At 40.1% G+C, this 16,162-nt stretch overlaps 1 protein-coding gene across 1 annotated transcript in view; it reads left to right on the forward strand.

Annotated features, from left to right (window-relative positions):
* The window catches only part of LOC124606090 (fatty acid synthase-like), a 448,407-nt gene that overhangs the window by 104,895 nt on the left and 327,350 nt on the right, over nt 1-16,162 (forward strand). Inside the window, exons 6-7 of the mRNA XM_047138055.1 lie at nt 5,987-6,217; nt 13,230-13,424. Of these exons, the coding sequence (XP_046994011.1) occupies nt 5,987-6,217; nt 13,230-13,424 (426 nt within the window). The remainder of the gene's footprint in view (nt 1-5,986; nt 6,218-13,229; nt 13,425-16,162) is intronic.

A 16,162-nucleotide genomic window follows, 5' to 3' on the forward strand; every position in this document is an offset into this window, starting at 1 on the left:
ATGAGATTTTGCTGAACTGGCAGGATCTACTAACCAGGTGTGCAGTATGCTGCATACCCAAGTAAACTCACTGACTGGTTTTCAACAAATAAAACATAAGAATGAGTGCCACTGAGGAGAGAAAGACATTTTAGAAGTGAACCAAGAACATCAATTTTGCTCAGCCTACTGCCGTTGACGCGACACAGATGACTGGATGATAAGCATCATACACTGCATATCAATGCTGCAGAGTGTTTATGCCCTGTCACCTCTCAGGAGCATAGCCAGTCTTAAATGATGCCTACCATTGGTGGGAAGTGTTATATGTGGTGATGAAAACAGTCTGAGAACCTTGTAAGGGTGTTTAGGGTACGCTGTGCTGAGAAATAACTGTTAAAGAAAAAATGTGATATGTTGCACTGTTTATGAGTCAGTTAGGATTGAAGATGGCCAATTAGGTCATTGTGCGAGCAAATTCCAATGGCCTGCCAGACGTAATGAGTGTCAGTTGTCCTTGCAGCATAGTAGGCAATTATTTCTACAATTCTGGTATTATAAACAATGCAGTGCACCATTACTCTGCCAGTACTGGCTTCCAAACTAGAAAAAAATGCTGATTAAAATTTATTGTACCTGTGCAATTTGGTTTTAAAAAAATGATGACCCCAAAAATGAACAAATAAAGTGACAACAGTAACTGTTTCATCGGAGATTAAATAACTAAATTGTTAGGCAATAATTCCTGGATTTTAGTTGGTCTAAATAGTGAACAAAGATTAATTGGTAAAAACTGACCCCCAAAGAAGGTTTATAGCAAAATGTCGCTTTACATCAGTGAGTGTAGAAGGGGAGAGGTGACCGTAGGAACCACATGGAATTAAGTGTCATGGCACAGGGGAATGGGAGAGGAGCATGTTAACCAGATGAGTGCTGGCAGGCAAGAGAGCTGTGCACCCTTGCCCATTTTGTCAAACGCTGGTGCCTGAGGCAATGTATGATTCCCGTCACACCACCCTACTGATCGAAGAGGTTGACCAAACTGCACTGAAGGCATCCCTGGTTCAACAGCCCTCACTGTGGGAACTTTAAACACCTCAGCATCCCATGCCACAGATGTTTGACAGTGGCAGCTGCCCAATGCTGAAGCCAGCTACCACATTTCAGTATGGAGGAATGAAAGATAAAATTTTTGTTTTCGTACTAAAAAGTTATGTCAGTCTTCTTCCACGCAGAGGGAGCCCAAACCATTATAAACAAGGTAATGGCCATCAGCTCTCTGAATACTGGTCTTCAAAAATAGAAGAAAAACATCCAGTAAAAATTATTGTATCTGTAAGATTTGATTTTTTTAAATTATTACTTCCAGATTAAACAAATAAAGTGATGATAGTACTACTTCAATGGCGATAGATAACTCTGTTTTCAGACAGTAATTTCTACAGTATGATTATCAATGTAATAGACCATTTACTCTGTGGAAACTTGACTACAAACTAGAAATAAACCTCCAGTGATAATTATAGTATCTATGAGATTTGGTTATAAAAGATGACAACTCCCAGAATAAACAAATAAAATGATGGCAGTACCAGTTTCATTGGAGATATGAATAACTAAGTTGTTAGGCAACAATTCCTACAGTATTATAAAGGATGTACTGGTTCATCAACTGTGTGAGTACTGGACTTCAAAACTAGAAAAAGACCTCCAGAGATATTGTTGTACCTACGACATTTGGGTTTTAAGACACCAAGACAAAAAGTGATTATTAACAAAGGAAAACATGGTGTTGTGAAAAGTGATTTATGGCATTAGAATATCCATAACCAGTAATTTATATACATGTGAGATTAACTCACATACATTACAGTGCAACAAAAAGTGCACAGAGTGATAGTATGGGAGGCATGTTGCAAAAATGAGAATGATAATCCATGTATAGTTGTTGCTGGATCGTAAATGTTTAACACCACTTGACTCGTATCAATATTAGAATGCATATTGTTGATTTCTTTGTTGCAAATATAACAGTGTTGCTGTCATGGCTGGGAGTATTTACACTGTATATTCAATTCATGTTATTATTTACATTTATTGTGTTGAACTTGTAACCTCACCTATTGTTGTTGTTGTGGTCTTTAGTCTGAAAACTGGTTTGATGCAGATCTCCATGTTATTCTACCCTGTGCAAGCCTCTTCATCTCTACATAACTTCCGCAACCTATATCTGTTGGAATCTGTTCATTGTCTTCAAGCCAGGGCCTTCCTCTTCAACTTTTACTGTCCACACTTCCTTCCTTTATGGAAATGATGGTACATTGATGCCTCTGGATGAGATCTATCAACTGATACCTCCTTTTAGTCAATTTGTGGCAGAAACTTTTTTCCCCAATTCAGTTTCATATCTCCTCATTAGCTATTCAATCTTCCCATGTAATTTTCTACATTCTTCTGTAGCACCTCATTTCAAAAGCTTCTATTCACTTCTTGTCTGAACTGATTATTTCCATGTTTCACTTCCATACAAGGCTACACTCCCTACAAATGCCTTCAGAAGAGACTTCTTAACACTCACATTTATAATCAGTTTTAACACATTTCAGTTTTTCAGCAAAGGTTTTCTTGCTTTTGGCACTCTGCATTTTATATCCTCTCCTCTTTGACGATCACGTTATTTTGCTGCTGAAACAGCAAAACTAATCTGCTACTTTTAGTGCCTCATTTACTAACCCAGTTATGTCAGCATCACCTGATTCATTTTGACTACATTCCGTTACTCTAGTTTTACTTTTGTTGACATTCATGTTATAAACTCTTTTCAAGATGCTGTCCATTCTGTTCTACTGCTCTTTCCAATCTTTTGTTATATCTGACAGAATTACCCAAAACTTGTATTTATGCTCCATGACCTTTAATTTCTTTTCCAAATGTCTCCATGATTTCCATTACTGCTTGCTCACTGCATAGCTTGAACAACATTAGGGACAGGCTGTAACCCGGTCTCACTGCTTCTCAGTCACTGTTTCCCTTCTATGTCTTTCAACTCTTATAAATGTGCTCTGGTTTGTGTAGAGTTGTAGACAACTTTTTGCTACCTATATTTTACCCCTGCTACTTACAGAATTTAAAAAAAGTGTATTCCAGTCAACGTTGTCAAAAGCTTTCTTCTGAAAATGCTGTAAAGGTAAGTTTACCTTTCTCTGGTCTGTGTTCCGAAATAAGTCGTGGTATCAGTATGGGCTCCCCACATTTCTTTGGATCCAAAAATGATCTTGTCCAAGGTTGGCCTCTTCCAGTTTCTCCATTCTCCTGTAAATAATTTTTGTCATTGTTTTGCAATCACGTATCATTAAATTGATAATTCAGCAGTATTCACATGTGTCAGCACCTGATTTCTCTGAAACAGGATTTATTACATTCTTCTTGAATTCTGAGAGTATGTCATCTGCCTAATATATTTTTCATAAAAATTGGAGTAGTTTTGTCTTGGCTAGTTCTCCCAAAGTTCTTAATAATTCTAAGGGAATGTCATCTACTCCAGGGGACGTGGTTCAACTTAGGTCTTTCAGAACTTTGGCAAAATCTTCTCGCAATATCACATCTTCTATCTCATCTTCATTTATTTCCTTCAATTTCTGTACTGTCTACATATTTGTTTTCCTTATGTAGACACACTATATATTCCTTTGCCCTTTTAACCTTCCTTTCTTTGTGTAGTGTGGGCTCAGCACCTGAGTTCTTAATACTCAGGCAGATTTTTCTCTTTTTCTCCGAAGGCCCTTCTATTTTACTACGCACTATTAGCCATACATGCTTCTACATCCCTACATTTCCCATCTAGTCATTCCTGCTTTACCATTTTACATTTCTTGTCAGTCTCATTTTTTAGACTTACATACTCCATTTTGCCTGATTCTCACTTATTAACCATTGTAATTATAATTTAATTGTCTTATTCTTTGACTTGTACAAACCGTATGTAAAAACAAAGTACTAAAGCTGATTTTATCAAAACAAACATTAACAATGAGTCAAGGTAGCAGTTTATATTTCTCTCTTTGTGTTTACTTTCAAACTCTGTATTTCCCCTCATTGATTATAATTAATGTAGCTTATAATGTAAATGCATAACACATCTTATTATAAAATCAAACAATGGAAACTTCATGTAGGATTCTGGACTGAGCTGCAGGAGTTGGCTGTCATATGTACGCGAGGTGTGGGCAGTCATGCTTGTGTGAGGTGTGCTTGCTTGTGTGTATGAATGGTGTTTGTGTCTCTCTTTCTCTTTTGCTGATGAAGGCTGCAGCCAAAAGCTTTATGTAAGCCTCTTTTAATTGTGCCTGTCTGCAACATAACATGTCTCCATTATGGTAAGTAACAATCTATCTGCCCGCATCTCGTGGTCGTGCGGTAGCGTTCTCGCTTCCCACGCCCGGGTTCCCGGGTTCGATTCCCGGCGGGGTCAGGGATTATCTCTGCCTCGTGATGGCTGGGTGTTGTGTGCTGTCCTTAGGTTAGTTAGGTTTAAGTAGTTCTAAGTTCTAGGGGACTGATGACCATAGCAGTTAAGTCCCATAGTGCTCAGAGCCATTTGAACCATTTGAACAATCTATCTTTTCCTACACTGTTAACATCTTACTATAAAATCATTGTGTAGCTTTCTACCTATATTGCTTTTAATATGAGATGATTTTTAACAAATTACACAATGTGATCCAAAGTGTCCAGACACCTCCAAAAACATATGTTTTTCATGTTAGGTGCATTGTGCTGCCACCTTCTGCCAGGCACTCCATATCAGTAACCTCAGTAGTCGTTAGACATCGTGAGAGAGCAGAATGGGGCACTCTGCAGAACTCATGGACTTCAAATGTGGTAACATGATTGGGTGTCACTTATATCATACGCCTGTTCATGAAATTTCCACCCTCCCAAACATTCCTAGGTCCACTCTTTCCACTGTGATAGTGAAGTGGAAATGTGAAGGGACATGTACAGCACAAAAACATAAAGGCCGACCTCATCTGTTGACTGACAGAGACCGACAACAGTTGAAGAAGGTTGTAATGTGTAATAGGCAGACATCTATCCAGACCATCAACCAGGAATTCCAGACTGCATCAGGATCCACTGCAAGTACCATGACAGTTAGGTGGGAGGTGAGAAAACTTGGATTTCACGGTCAAGCAGCTGCTCATAAGCCACACATCACACCGGTAAATGCCAAACAACTCCTCGCTTGGTGTAAGGAGTGTAAACATTGGGCAATTGAACAGTGAAAAAACATTATGTGGACTGACAAATCACGGTACACATGTGATGATCCAATGGCAGGTTTTGGGTATGGCAAATGCCCTATGAATGTCATCTGCCAGTGTGTGTAGTACCAACAGTAAAATTCGGAGGTGGTGGTGTAACCGTGTGGTCACGTTTTTTCGTGGAGGGGGCTTGCACCCCTTGTTGTTTTGCATGGCACTGTCACAGCACAGGCCTACATTGATGTTTTAAGTGCCTCCCTACTTCCCACTATTGAAGAGGAATTCGGGGATGGCGATTGCATATTTTAACACGATTGACCACCTGTTCATAATGCACAGCCTGTGACGAAGTGGTTACATGACAATAACATCCCTGTAATGGACTGGCCTGCACAGAGTCCTGACCTAAATCCTATACAACACCTTTCGGATGTTTTGGAATGCTGACTTCATGCCAGGCCTCACCACCGACATTGATACCTCTCCTTAGTGGAGCACTCCATGAAGAATGGGCTGCCATTCCCCAACTAATTTTCCAGCACCTGATTGAACATATGCCTGTGAGAGTGGAAGCTGTCATCAAGGCTAAGGGTGGGCCAACACCATACTGAATTCCAGCATTACCAATGGAGGGCACCACGAACTGTCATTTTCAGTCAGGTGTCTGTTTACTTTTGATCACATGGTGTATATGCAATTATCTCTCTCATTCGTTTAAAGTAAAGTATGTTTTACAATTGCAGGCAGGTGACCCTGAAGAACTAGGTGCACTGTCAGATGTGTTTTTGAAGAACAGACCATCTCCTTTGTTGATAGGGTCAGTGAAATCAAATATGGGTCATGCAGAAGGAGCTTCAGGAATGTGTTCTATAATCAAATCACTACTAATTCTTGAAAGTAATGAAATTCCTCCCAACCTGCATTACAATAAGCCAAATCCTAAAGTGCCAGCTCTTTCAGATGGAAGACTAAAGGTGAGTCCATTTTGCTGAATTGCATGTCTTTCAATCAACGTAAGAATGACAGTTATCTGCTATAGTTGATATGTTATATAAGCATATTTGCAACAGTTTAGAGGTCCATCACACAGCAGCATGCCTGAGAGGGCTCTCAGTCTGAAGGTATGATACATTCCAACCTCAGTAGCACTACATTCTGACTATTTTCTGGTTGCAGGGGTGGGGGGAGGAGGGGAGGGGGAGAGGGGGCTGTTTGTACCTCTCCATACCACTAACTGCTTTGCATTTTTGAGCTCTCATTCAGTTTTTTTACACAGTATGATACCATAGGGACCGTACTTGTTGTGAGGGGACAGAAGGGGAATTGGCTGCTGTTCATAAACAGCTAGAAGCTGCATTGTCTGTGGTCGACAGGCGACAGCAACCTTGGGAACTTGTGATGAGACATGTGGCAGTTTTTCTGCTGTTTGAATCTTCAGGTGATCTGGTTGCCACTGCATCTGCTGATACGCAACATCTGACTGCTCTGTTTTCATTTGAAAGTGAGTGGCAGACAGTGATGGGTTTGTGCATCACTGGGTGGAAGGTGAAACAGGGAATGGGCCACACAGCTGGCTGCCTACACCTTCGCAACAGGTATGTGGTGCTACCCAGATTTGATAATACTTCTGAGCCAGTGCAGAGTGCCTCTCCTGTTGGGCCACTAGCTGATTTTCCTGCCCAGTCCAGCAAGTGCAGAGGGTGGGTATGCTAGTCATTGATAGCTCCAACATAGGTAGGTAATGTAGCCCTACAGGAAAATTGCAGGTAGTGTATGAAAGAATGCCAATGTGGACTCACAATGTTTGCCAGGGTCTTGTCTGAGACGTATAGGAGGCTCTGCCAGTGGCTGTCGAGCACACTGAGTGCAACTGCCTGTATGGCTGATTTGGTGAAGCCAACTAGCATTGCATATGGGGTGCAGGCTAAGGTCACTATTTGTAGCATCATACCCAGGGTTGATCGTGGTCCCCTTTTTCTGAGCAGAGTGGAAGGCCTACACCAGAAGCTCAGATAATATTGCGATGTTATTGGATGCAAATTTCTCAACCTGCTCTGTTGTGTGGAGAATTGTAGGGTTCCCCTTAATAGGTCAGGTGTACATTAAACACAGAGTGTAATGTAGCAGAGTATGTGAGGTGTGCACACAGGGGCTTTTTACATTACAGGAACCTCACCTTGGCTTCAGAGATGAATTGCCTGCCAAAATTGAAGACATATCAGCCACTGTTTCCTCAGAGAATGCTCAACCTCACAGATCAGAATAGAAAAAGTTCAGCTTGATATTAGTAAGTGCAGGAGATTCCAAGGAAAGATCCCAGAATTAGTATCACTTATTGAAGGTTATAACACCAAGTAGTATTAGAAACTGAAAGTTGGTTGAAACTGGAAGTAAATAGTAATGAAATCCTGAGCTCAAGTTAGAATATTTGTTGTAAGGATAGGTCAGTCACCAAGGGTGGTGGCATATTTATTGCAGTCAAGAACTTGATAATATCTGGAAAGGTTATCATGTATTCTGAATGTGAACTAATCTGGGTGAATTCAAGCATCAAAGGTCAGTCAAAAATGGTAATCAGATGCTGTTATAGACTGTCTGCACCAGGAGCTGTAATGATAGAGCACTTCAGAGAGAAGTTACAGAGTATCATTAATAACTTTCCTGATTATACCTTTGAAATAGGGGGTGACTTCAACTTCCCAGGTATAGGTGGGGAGAGTCATGCTAACAGAACTGGTGCCAGAGACAGGGATTTGTGTAACATTATACTGAATATCTTGTCTGAAAATTACTGTGAGCAGATAGTTAGAGAGCCAACATTTGAAGGTAACGACTTAGTCCTCCTAGCAACAAACAGACTTGAAGTTATCAAATCAGTTAGTGTAGAGGAAGGTATCAGTTATCTTAAGGCTCTGATAGCAACTACGACTATGGGTATTACAAGCAATGTTAAGAAATACAGGAAAATACTTTTATTTAGCAAGAGTGGCAGGGTACAAATTGCATAGTATCTGAGTAGTCATTATCAAATATTCAGTACTGAGGATGATGACGTGGAGCACAAATGGAAAAAATTCAAAAGCGTTGTACAATATGCCTTAGATAAGTATGTTCTGAACAAGATCTTAAGGGATGGGAGAGACCCACCATTGTTTAATTGCTGTGTTAGAGAACTGCAATGTAAACAAAGAGAGTTTCATCACAGATTTGGGAGAAGTCAAAACCTAGCTAACAAACAAAAGCTGAACAAAGTGAAAATGTGTGTAAGGATAGCAATGAGACATGAGTTTAATGACTTTTGAAAGTAAAATCTTGTCAACTGATCTGACTAAAAACCTTAAGAGGTTTTGGTCTTACACAAAGCCAATGGGTGGTTTAGAATCATCTATTCAGTAACTCAGTGATCATACTGGCACTAAAATGGAAGATAACAGAGAGATGGCAAAATATTGAATTCAGTCTTCTGAAGTTGTTTCACTGTGGTAAATTGTAACATGGTCCCTTCTTTCAAACAATGTGTGCCACTCTCAGGCAATGCACCCGCCAGTCATTCCCCCTTTCTTCTCCTCTCCTCTCCTTTTCTGTTTCCCATTTCCCGTTTCCCACCTCCCCTCTACCAGAGCCTCCCAACACTACACCAGGGAACCTTGTTGTGCTGTCTTTTAGTTCCAGCTCCCTCCTCCAGACAGCACTCAATCCCCAGCCTCCACCCCTTCCCCCCACCCGAACCCATAATCTTGCTATCCCTCCTCCTTCACTGCTCCACTCCAAATTGTTGCTTTCCTTGAGTGCAACAGCTATAGTGGCTGAAGATAGCAGTCAAGAGTATGTGAAGTGCGCCTGCTTGTGTAACAGTGTGTGTGTTTTCCTTTTCTTTCCTTTCTGAATAAGGCTTTTGCCAAAAGCTCAGTGTTTAACAGTCCTCTAGTTGTGGCCTGTTTGAAACTCAATGTGTCATCTTTATGGTGAGTAGCATAATTGTCAAAATTGGAGTTTTTTTTTTAACTAATGTTTTCAGAATCCATAATCCATCCTGACTGGCATGGAGAAGGCCATTCTGTTATAGATACCTCGTTATGTTTGAGTTCAGAGTATGTTTTAAGGTGGACATCTGTGAAACTGTTGATATGTTCGTGGATCAGTGCTGCTGCCATTCTTGTAGATGTGTGTGACATGTGGTTTCTTTCAACAGTTGAGCACTGTTTTTGTACTACAGTATAGAGCCTGTTATGGTTAAAATGGGAACTAACTCAGCTGCCAATTCTGCATAAAATCTGACAAGAATTCCATCTTTTCAGTGGTGCGAGAAACAAACTATAGTGGAACATTTGAAAATATAGTTCAGCATTCCTACTCTCACTTTACTACCCTCTATTTTTGTCCCTGTGTCATCCATGAAAGTCTGGTCTGGGCCCTAACTTTGATGCCACTGAAGCATTACATATAACCAGAATTGCTATGGATGTTGTGAGGCATCTTTCCATAAGATTCTGCAATGGTAATTATTGAAAACTTCATGTGTTGCCCTTTTGACAGACAGATGCATTTCCTTCAACAACTTGTGGTCTGTAGCCTTATGCATTGTTTGTTTTTGTATTGTTGTATCAGCAACTTAGAATGTTGCATCTCTTTGTCTTACACATCTCATTTGTTCTCAATTTTGTACATATTCTTCCTTTTGCAATTATTGATACATTTTTCTCCTTTAGTTTTGTTCTTCCATCTGTGTAGCTAGTGAGGAAATGTCTGCTGTTTTACAACACTTGAGCATACTCTTAGCTCACATTGTTGTTGTTGTGGTCTTCAGTCCTGAGACTGGTTTGATGCAGCTCTCCATGCTACTCTATCCTGTGCAAGCTTCTTCATCTCCCAGTACGTACTGCAGCCTACATCCTTCTGAATCTGCTTAGTGTACTCATCTCTTGGTCTCCCTCTACAATTTTTACCCTCCACGCTGCCCTCCAGTACTAAATTGGTGAACCCTTGATGCCTCAGAACATGTCCTACCAACCGATCCCTTCTTCTGGTCAAGTTGTGCCACAAACTCCTCTTCTCCCCAATTCTATTCAATACCTCCTCATTAGTTATGTGATCTACCCATCTAATCTTCAGCATTCTTCTGTAGCACCACATTTCGAAAGCTTCTATTCTCTCCTTGTCCAAACTATTTATCGCTCATGTTTCACTTCCATACATGCCTACACGCCATACAAATTCTTCCAGAAACGATTTCCTGACACTTCAGTCTATACTCGATGCCAACAAATTTCCCTTCTTCAGAAACACTTTCCTTTGCCATTGCCAGTCTACATTTTATATCCTCTCTACTTCAACCATCATCAGTTATTTTGCTTCCCAAATATCAAAACTCCTTTACTACTTTAAGTGTCTCATTTCCTAATCTAATTCCCTCAGCATCATCTGAGTTAACGCGACTACATTCCATTATCCTCGTTTTGCTTTTGTTGATGTTCATCATATACCCTCTTTTCAAGACACTGTCCATTCCATTCAACTGCTCTTCCAAGTCCTTTGCTGTCTCTGACAGAATTACAATGTCATCGGCAAACCTCAAAGTTTTTATTTCTTCTCCATGGATTTTAATACCTACTCTGAACTTTTCTTTTGTTTCCTTTACTGCTTGCTCAATATACAGATTGAATAGCCCTTCCCAACCACTGCTTCCCTTTCATGTCCCTCGACTTTTATAACTGCCATCTGCTTTCTGTACAAATTTTAAATAGCCTTTCGCTCCATGTATTTTACCCCTTGCACCTTCAGAATATGAATGAGAGTATTCCAGTCAACATTGTCAAAAGCTTTCTCCAAGTCTACAAATGCTAGAAATGTAGGTTTGCCTTTCCTTAATCTAGCTTCTAAGATAAGTCGTAGGGTCAGTATTGCCTCAAGTGTTCCAACATTTCTACGGAATCCAAACTGATCCTCCCTGAGGTTGGCTTCTACCAGTTTTTCCATTGTCTGTAAAGAATTTGCATTAGTATTTTGCAGCTGTGACTTATTAAACTGCTAGTTTGGTAATTTTCACATCTGTCAACACCTGCTTTCTTTGGGATTGGAATTATTATATTCTTCTTGAAGTCTGAGGGAATTTCGCCTGTCTCATACATCTTGCTCACCAGATGGTAGAGTTTTGTCAGGACTGGCTCTCCCAAGGCCTTGTATCGACTTAGGTCTTTCAGTGCTCTGTCAAACTCTTCATGCAGTGTCATATCTCCCATTTCATCTTCATCTGCCACCTCTTCCATTTCCATAATATTGTCCTCAAGAACATTGCCCCTGTATAGACCCTCTATATGCTCCTTCCACCTTTCTGTTTTCTCTTCTTTGCTTAGAACTGGGTTTCCATCTGAGCTCTTGATATTCATGCAAGTGGTTCTCTTTTCTCCAAAGGTCTCTTTAATTTTCTTGTAGCAGTATCTATCTTACCCCTTGTGAGATAAGCCTCTACATCCTTAAATTTGTCCTCTAGCCATCCCTGCTTAGCCATTTTGCACTTCCTGTTGATCTCATTTTTGAGACCTTTGTATTCCTTTTTGCTTGCTTCACTTACTGCATTTTTGTATTTTCTCCTTTCATCAATTAAATTCAGCATCTCTTCTGTTACCCAAGTATTTCTACTAACCCTCGCCTTTTTACCTACTTGATCCTCTGCTGCCTTCACTATTTCATTCCTCAAAGCTACCCATTCTTCTTCTACTGTATTTCTTTCCGCCATTCCTGTCAATTGTTCCCTTATGCTCTCCCTGAAACTCTGTACAACCTCTGGTTCTTTCAGTTTATCTAGTTCCCATCTCCTTAAATTCCCATCTTTTTGCAGTTTCTTCAGTTTTAATATACTGTTCATAACCAATAGATTGTGGTCAGAGTCCACATCTTCCCCTGGAAATATCTTACAATTTAAAACCTGGTTCCTAAATCTCTGTCTTACCATTATATAATCTATCTGAAACCTTCTAGTATCTCCGGAGTTCTTCCATGTATACAACCTTCTTTCATGATTCCTAAACCAAGTGTTAGCTATGATTAAGTTATGCTCTGTGCAAAATTCTACCAGGCGGCTTCCTCTTGTATTTCTTAGCCCCAATCCATATTCACCTATTATGTTTCCTTCTATTCCTTTTCCTACTGTGAATTCCAGTCACCCATGACTATTAAATTTTTGTCTCCCTTCACTACCTGAATAATTTCTTTTATCTCATAATACATTTCATCAATTTCTTCATCATCTGCAGAGCTAGTTGGCATATAAACTTGTATTACTGTAGTAGGTGTGGGCTTCATGTCTATCTTGGCCACAATAATGCGTTCACTATACTGTTTGTAGTAGCTTACCCGTACTCCCATTTTTTTTAGTCATTATTAAACCTACTCCTGCATTACCCCTACTTGATTTTGTATTTATAACCCTGTATTCATCTGACCAAAAGTCTTGTTCCTCCTGCCACCGAACTTCGCTAATTCCCACTGTATCTAACTTTAACCTATCCATTTCCCTTTTTAAATTTTCTAACCTACCTGCCCAATTAAGGGATCTGACATTCCACGCTCAGATCCGTAGAACGCCAGTTTTCTTTCTCCTGATAACAACGTCCTCCTGAGTAGTACCCGCCCGGAGATCCAAATGGGGGACTATTTTACCTCCAGAATATTTTACCCAAGAGGACGTCATCATCATTTAATCACACAGTAAAGCTGCATGCCCTCGGGAAAAATTACGGCTGTAGTTTCCCCTTGCTTTCAGCCGTTTGCAGTACCAGCACAGCAAGGCCAATTTGGTTATTGTTACAAGGCCAGGTCAGTCAATCATCCAGGCTGTTTCCCCTGCAACTACTGAAAAGGCTGCTACCCCTCTTAGCTCACAGCTAAATAAAAATTCCAAATTTTGTTACTTTTATTGTAATATTTGTGTTCTAGTGTCATTATTTGCACAGTAATTATGTTATTGATAGGTGATTTCTATTTTAGGTGGTCGCCAAGCGACTTCATTTTCATGGTAATTTAATCGGAATTAATTCTTTTGGACTTGGTGGATCAAATGCACATGTAATTCTGAGAAGACCACAAACAGCCCAGAGAAAAGATTGTTACATATTTCCCCTGACTAAAGTGATCTGCTTATCTGGACGCAGTCAGATGGCTGTGAAGACCCTGCTGAGTAAGGTACAGTTGCCTATTTTTGCTTGTCCATAACTATATTATTATACTACTGTGTGTAATTTTAGATACATTAATGTCTAAAACTCTAATATAATTTGGAAAAGTGAAAAATGAAAGTAGAGAACGTGAATAATCACCATAAATTAAAGTGAAGACTTTCTCACAAACCAAAATCACTGTGTTTGTAGGAATGATTCAGAACCAATTAAAACCAGTGTTATAGATCCACAGTGTCTCAGTAATGTGTACATCATTTTGTGATCACAGGGATATCTCCTGGTGATGTTCACAATGCAATGCAGCAAAGATACTGTTTGGCTCCTCTTCTGTGGAGTAAAATCCTGAGTTACACTAAAGCAGACTACTCACAATTTCAGTAACACTGAATGTGTCACAAAGTGTGACTTCAACACTTTCGTCATGGTTCTGACACCAACACACCTCACTCAGATTGAATGGTAAGATGGCCCAGTGGATATCCTGTCAAAAACTGAACACAAATCAAGCATGAAAACAGAAAGAAGTGTTCTAATCTGTGAAAAGAAAGGCAAGATAGAAACAGTGAGCAATCCAAGAACAAAAAGTGGAATAAAGAGGAGGAAACAACAGATCAGTGTTATGTTTAAGTGGTCATGGTGTTGGACTGCCAAGAGGGTGAGCTGTGTTCAAAATTCCCTCCTGCCTTCTTTTTTGTGTTTTTATGTATTTATTTATTTTTTTCTTTCCAGAACATTATGAACTGTCTGTCTGGTCACTGAAATGTTTGCTCTCTTTCTGTAGTCTTGGCAGTTAGTCATACTATACATAGCTTATAGAATATGAATCATGTGGTAATAATATGTTATCATCGCAGGTGAGATACTGCATAGACATCTCACAGAAATGAAGACAGCAAGTAAATGGGTGTGAACTATGTTACAACAAAGGAATTCAATAGTCAAGACTACCAAAAGGGAAGCAACTTCAAAAATGTTAAATATATATGTTTTGATAGAGCACAGAGAAACTGTGTGAGTGCAAAATTCTTGCATTCATTTGTTGCAGCATATGTGAGAAACTATTATGTTTTCATCATTTCCTTGGGAGTGAGCACATTCACATTCATACAAACACCTATATTGAACAAGAAGGCTTATCTCACTCACTCACAAGGCATACTTATTTGGTGTGTTGGTAAGAGATTCCTATCATATGAGGTTCAGTTGACTTGCCACCTTGTCACTGTTACAAATGGATGTTACATTGTGACACAGACACAAATTTGGGGGAGGGGGGGGGGGGGGGCAATTGGCACAGGGAGGTTTGAACATGGATCGCCCACTTGGCAGTGCAACATTGTAACCACTTTTTTTTTTCCGTCATGGTTTGTCGTATTTTGTCGTAGCGGACGTCACATGACATCTGCTGAAGTTTGTTGTTGATCTTGTCACTCAGTTTTTTTGTTGCAGAGGCCAACCAGCTCTCTGACTGAACATGCTGAGCTACCGTGCCGGCATTAACCATGAGCCATTTCTCTTCCTAGTAGCCCTATATTGCATGTCTTGTTCTTGGGCCATTCACTGTATCTACTTTGCTTTCTTTTTCACAGTCCAGTAGACCTTCTTCCTCTTATCATGCCTGATGTTCAGTTTTTGATGGGCTGTCTACTGGGCCCACTTACCACTAAATCTGAGGGGGCAGAGGGGTGATGGGGAGTTTCCTTGTGAGACACAATAACTACGGATCACAGGCCAGCGTAAGGTCGGCATATAAGCAGTAGAAGGTAATCATTCCACAAAATGAACCATTATTGGGCTTTGAATGTTTGGTAAATTCTGCAACATCTGAAAGAAATTATCTGTAGAGCTTACAGTTGCACGAGAAGTTGCAGTTTCTTGACAAAATTTGTGTTGGTGAGTTAGAGCATATTGCCTATATGGCAGACATCAAATAGTGTGTGTCATGTGTAGAGCAGTGTAAACATTGTGTTATTTAATGTGGGGTCATCAGCACAAAGAGTGGGGCTGACTGATTGGAGGGATGTTCTTTTTGCAAGTGGATCTTAAATCTATAGCATTACTATCATTACATGTTGATTTGAAGGGGAAGTTATAACTGGTCAAATCAAGGGATTATCGAGGAAAGAGACCAGTTCAGTGATGGTGATGTGTCCTGAAGTTGGAAGGTGTGCTCTTTAATGTGTTTTTAAAGTTTCACATCTTTGTTAGTGGTTGAAGGGAGACACCCTGAGGTACAGAGATCAGCTACTTCAATTATATAGATGACTCTTAAGAACGGCAATTCCTTCAGTCTACCTTTTTTCATGGACAATAATGTTCATCCACATTGAACAGCTCTGGTGAGTAAATGTTTCACAGGTAAAAATGGCCAACAACAGGGAATGGAAGGCAAGGACTTCAAGTCTAAAACTTTTTTGCTCAAGAGCCGATACTGACATTGGTGGAGGTGGAACAGGTACCTAGTGCTGCATATGTATCAATAATTGCTGTTGTTGTTGTTGTGGTCTTCAGTCCTGAGACTGGTTTGATGCAGCTCTCCATGCTACTCTATCCTGTGCAAGCTTCTGCATCTCCCAGTACTTACTGCAACCTACATCCTTCTGAATCTGCTTAGTCTATTCATCTCTTGGTCTCCCTCTATGATTTTTACCCTCCACACTGCCCTCCAATGCTAAATTTGTGATCCCTTGATGCCTCAGAACATGTCCTACCAACCGATCCCTTCTTCTGGTCGAGTGGTGC

Source organism: Schistocerca americana, chromosome 3, assembly GCF_021461395.2.
Source record: "Schistocerca americana isolate TAMUIC-IGC-003095 chromosome 3, iqSchAmer2.1, whole genome shotgun sequence".
NCBI lineage: Eukaryota > Metazoa > Arthropoda > Insecta > Orthoptera > Acrididae > Schistocerca > Schistocerca americana.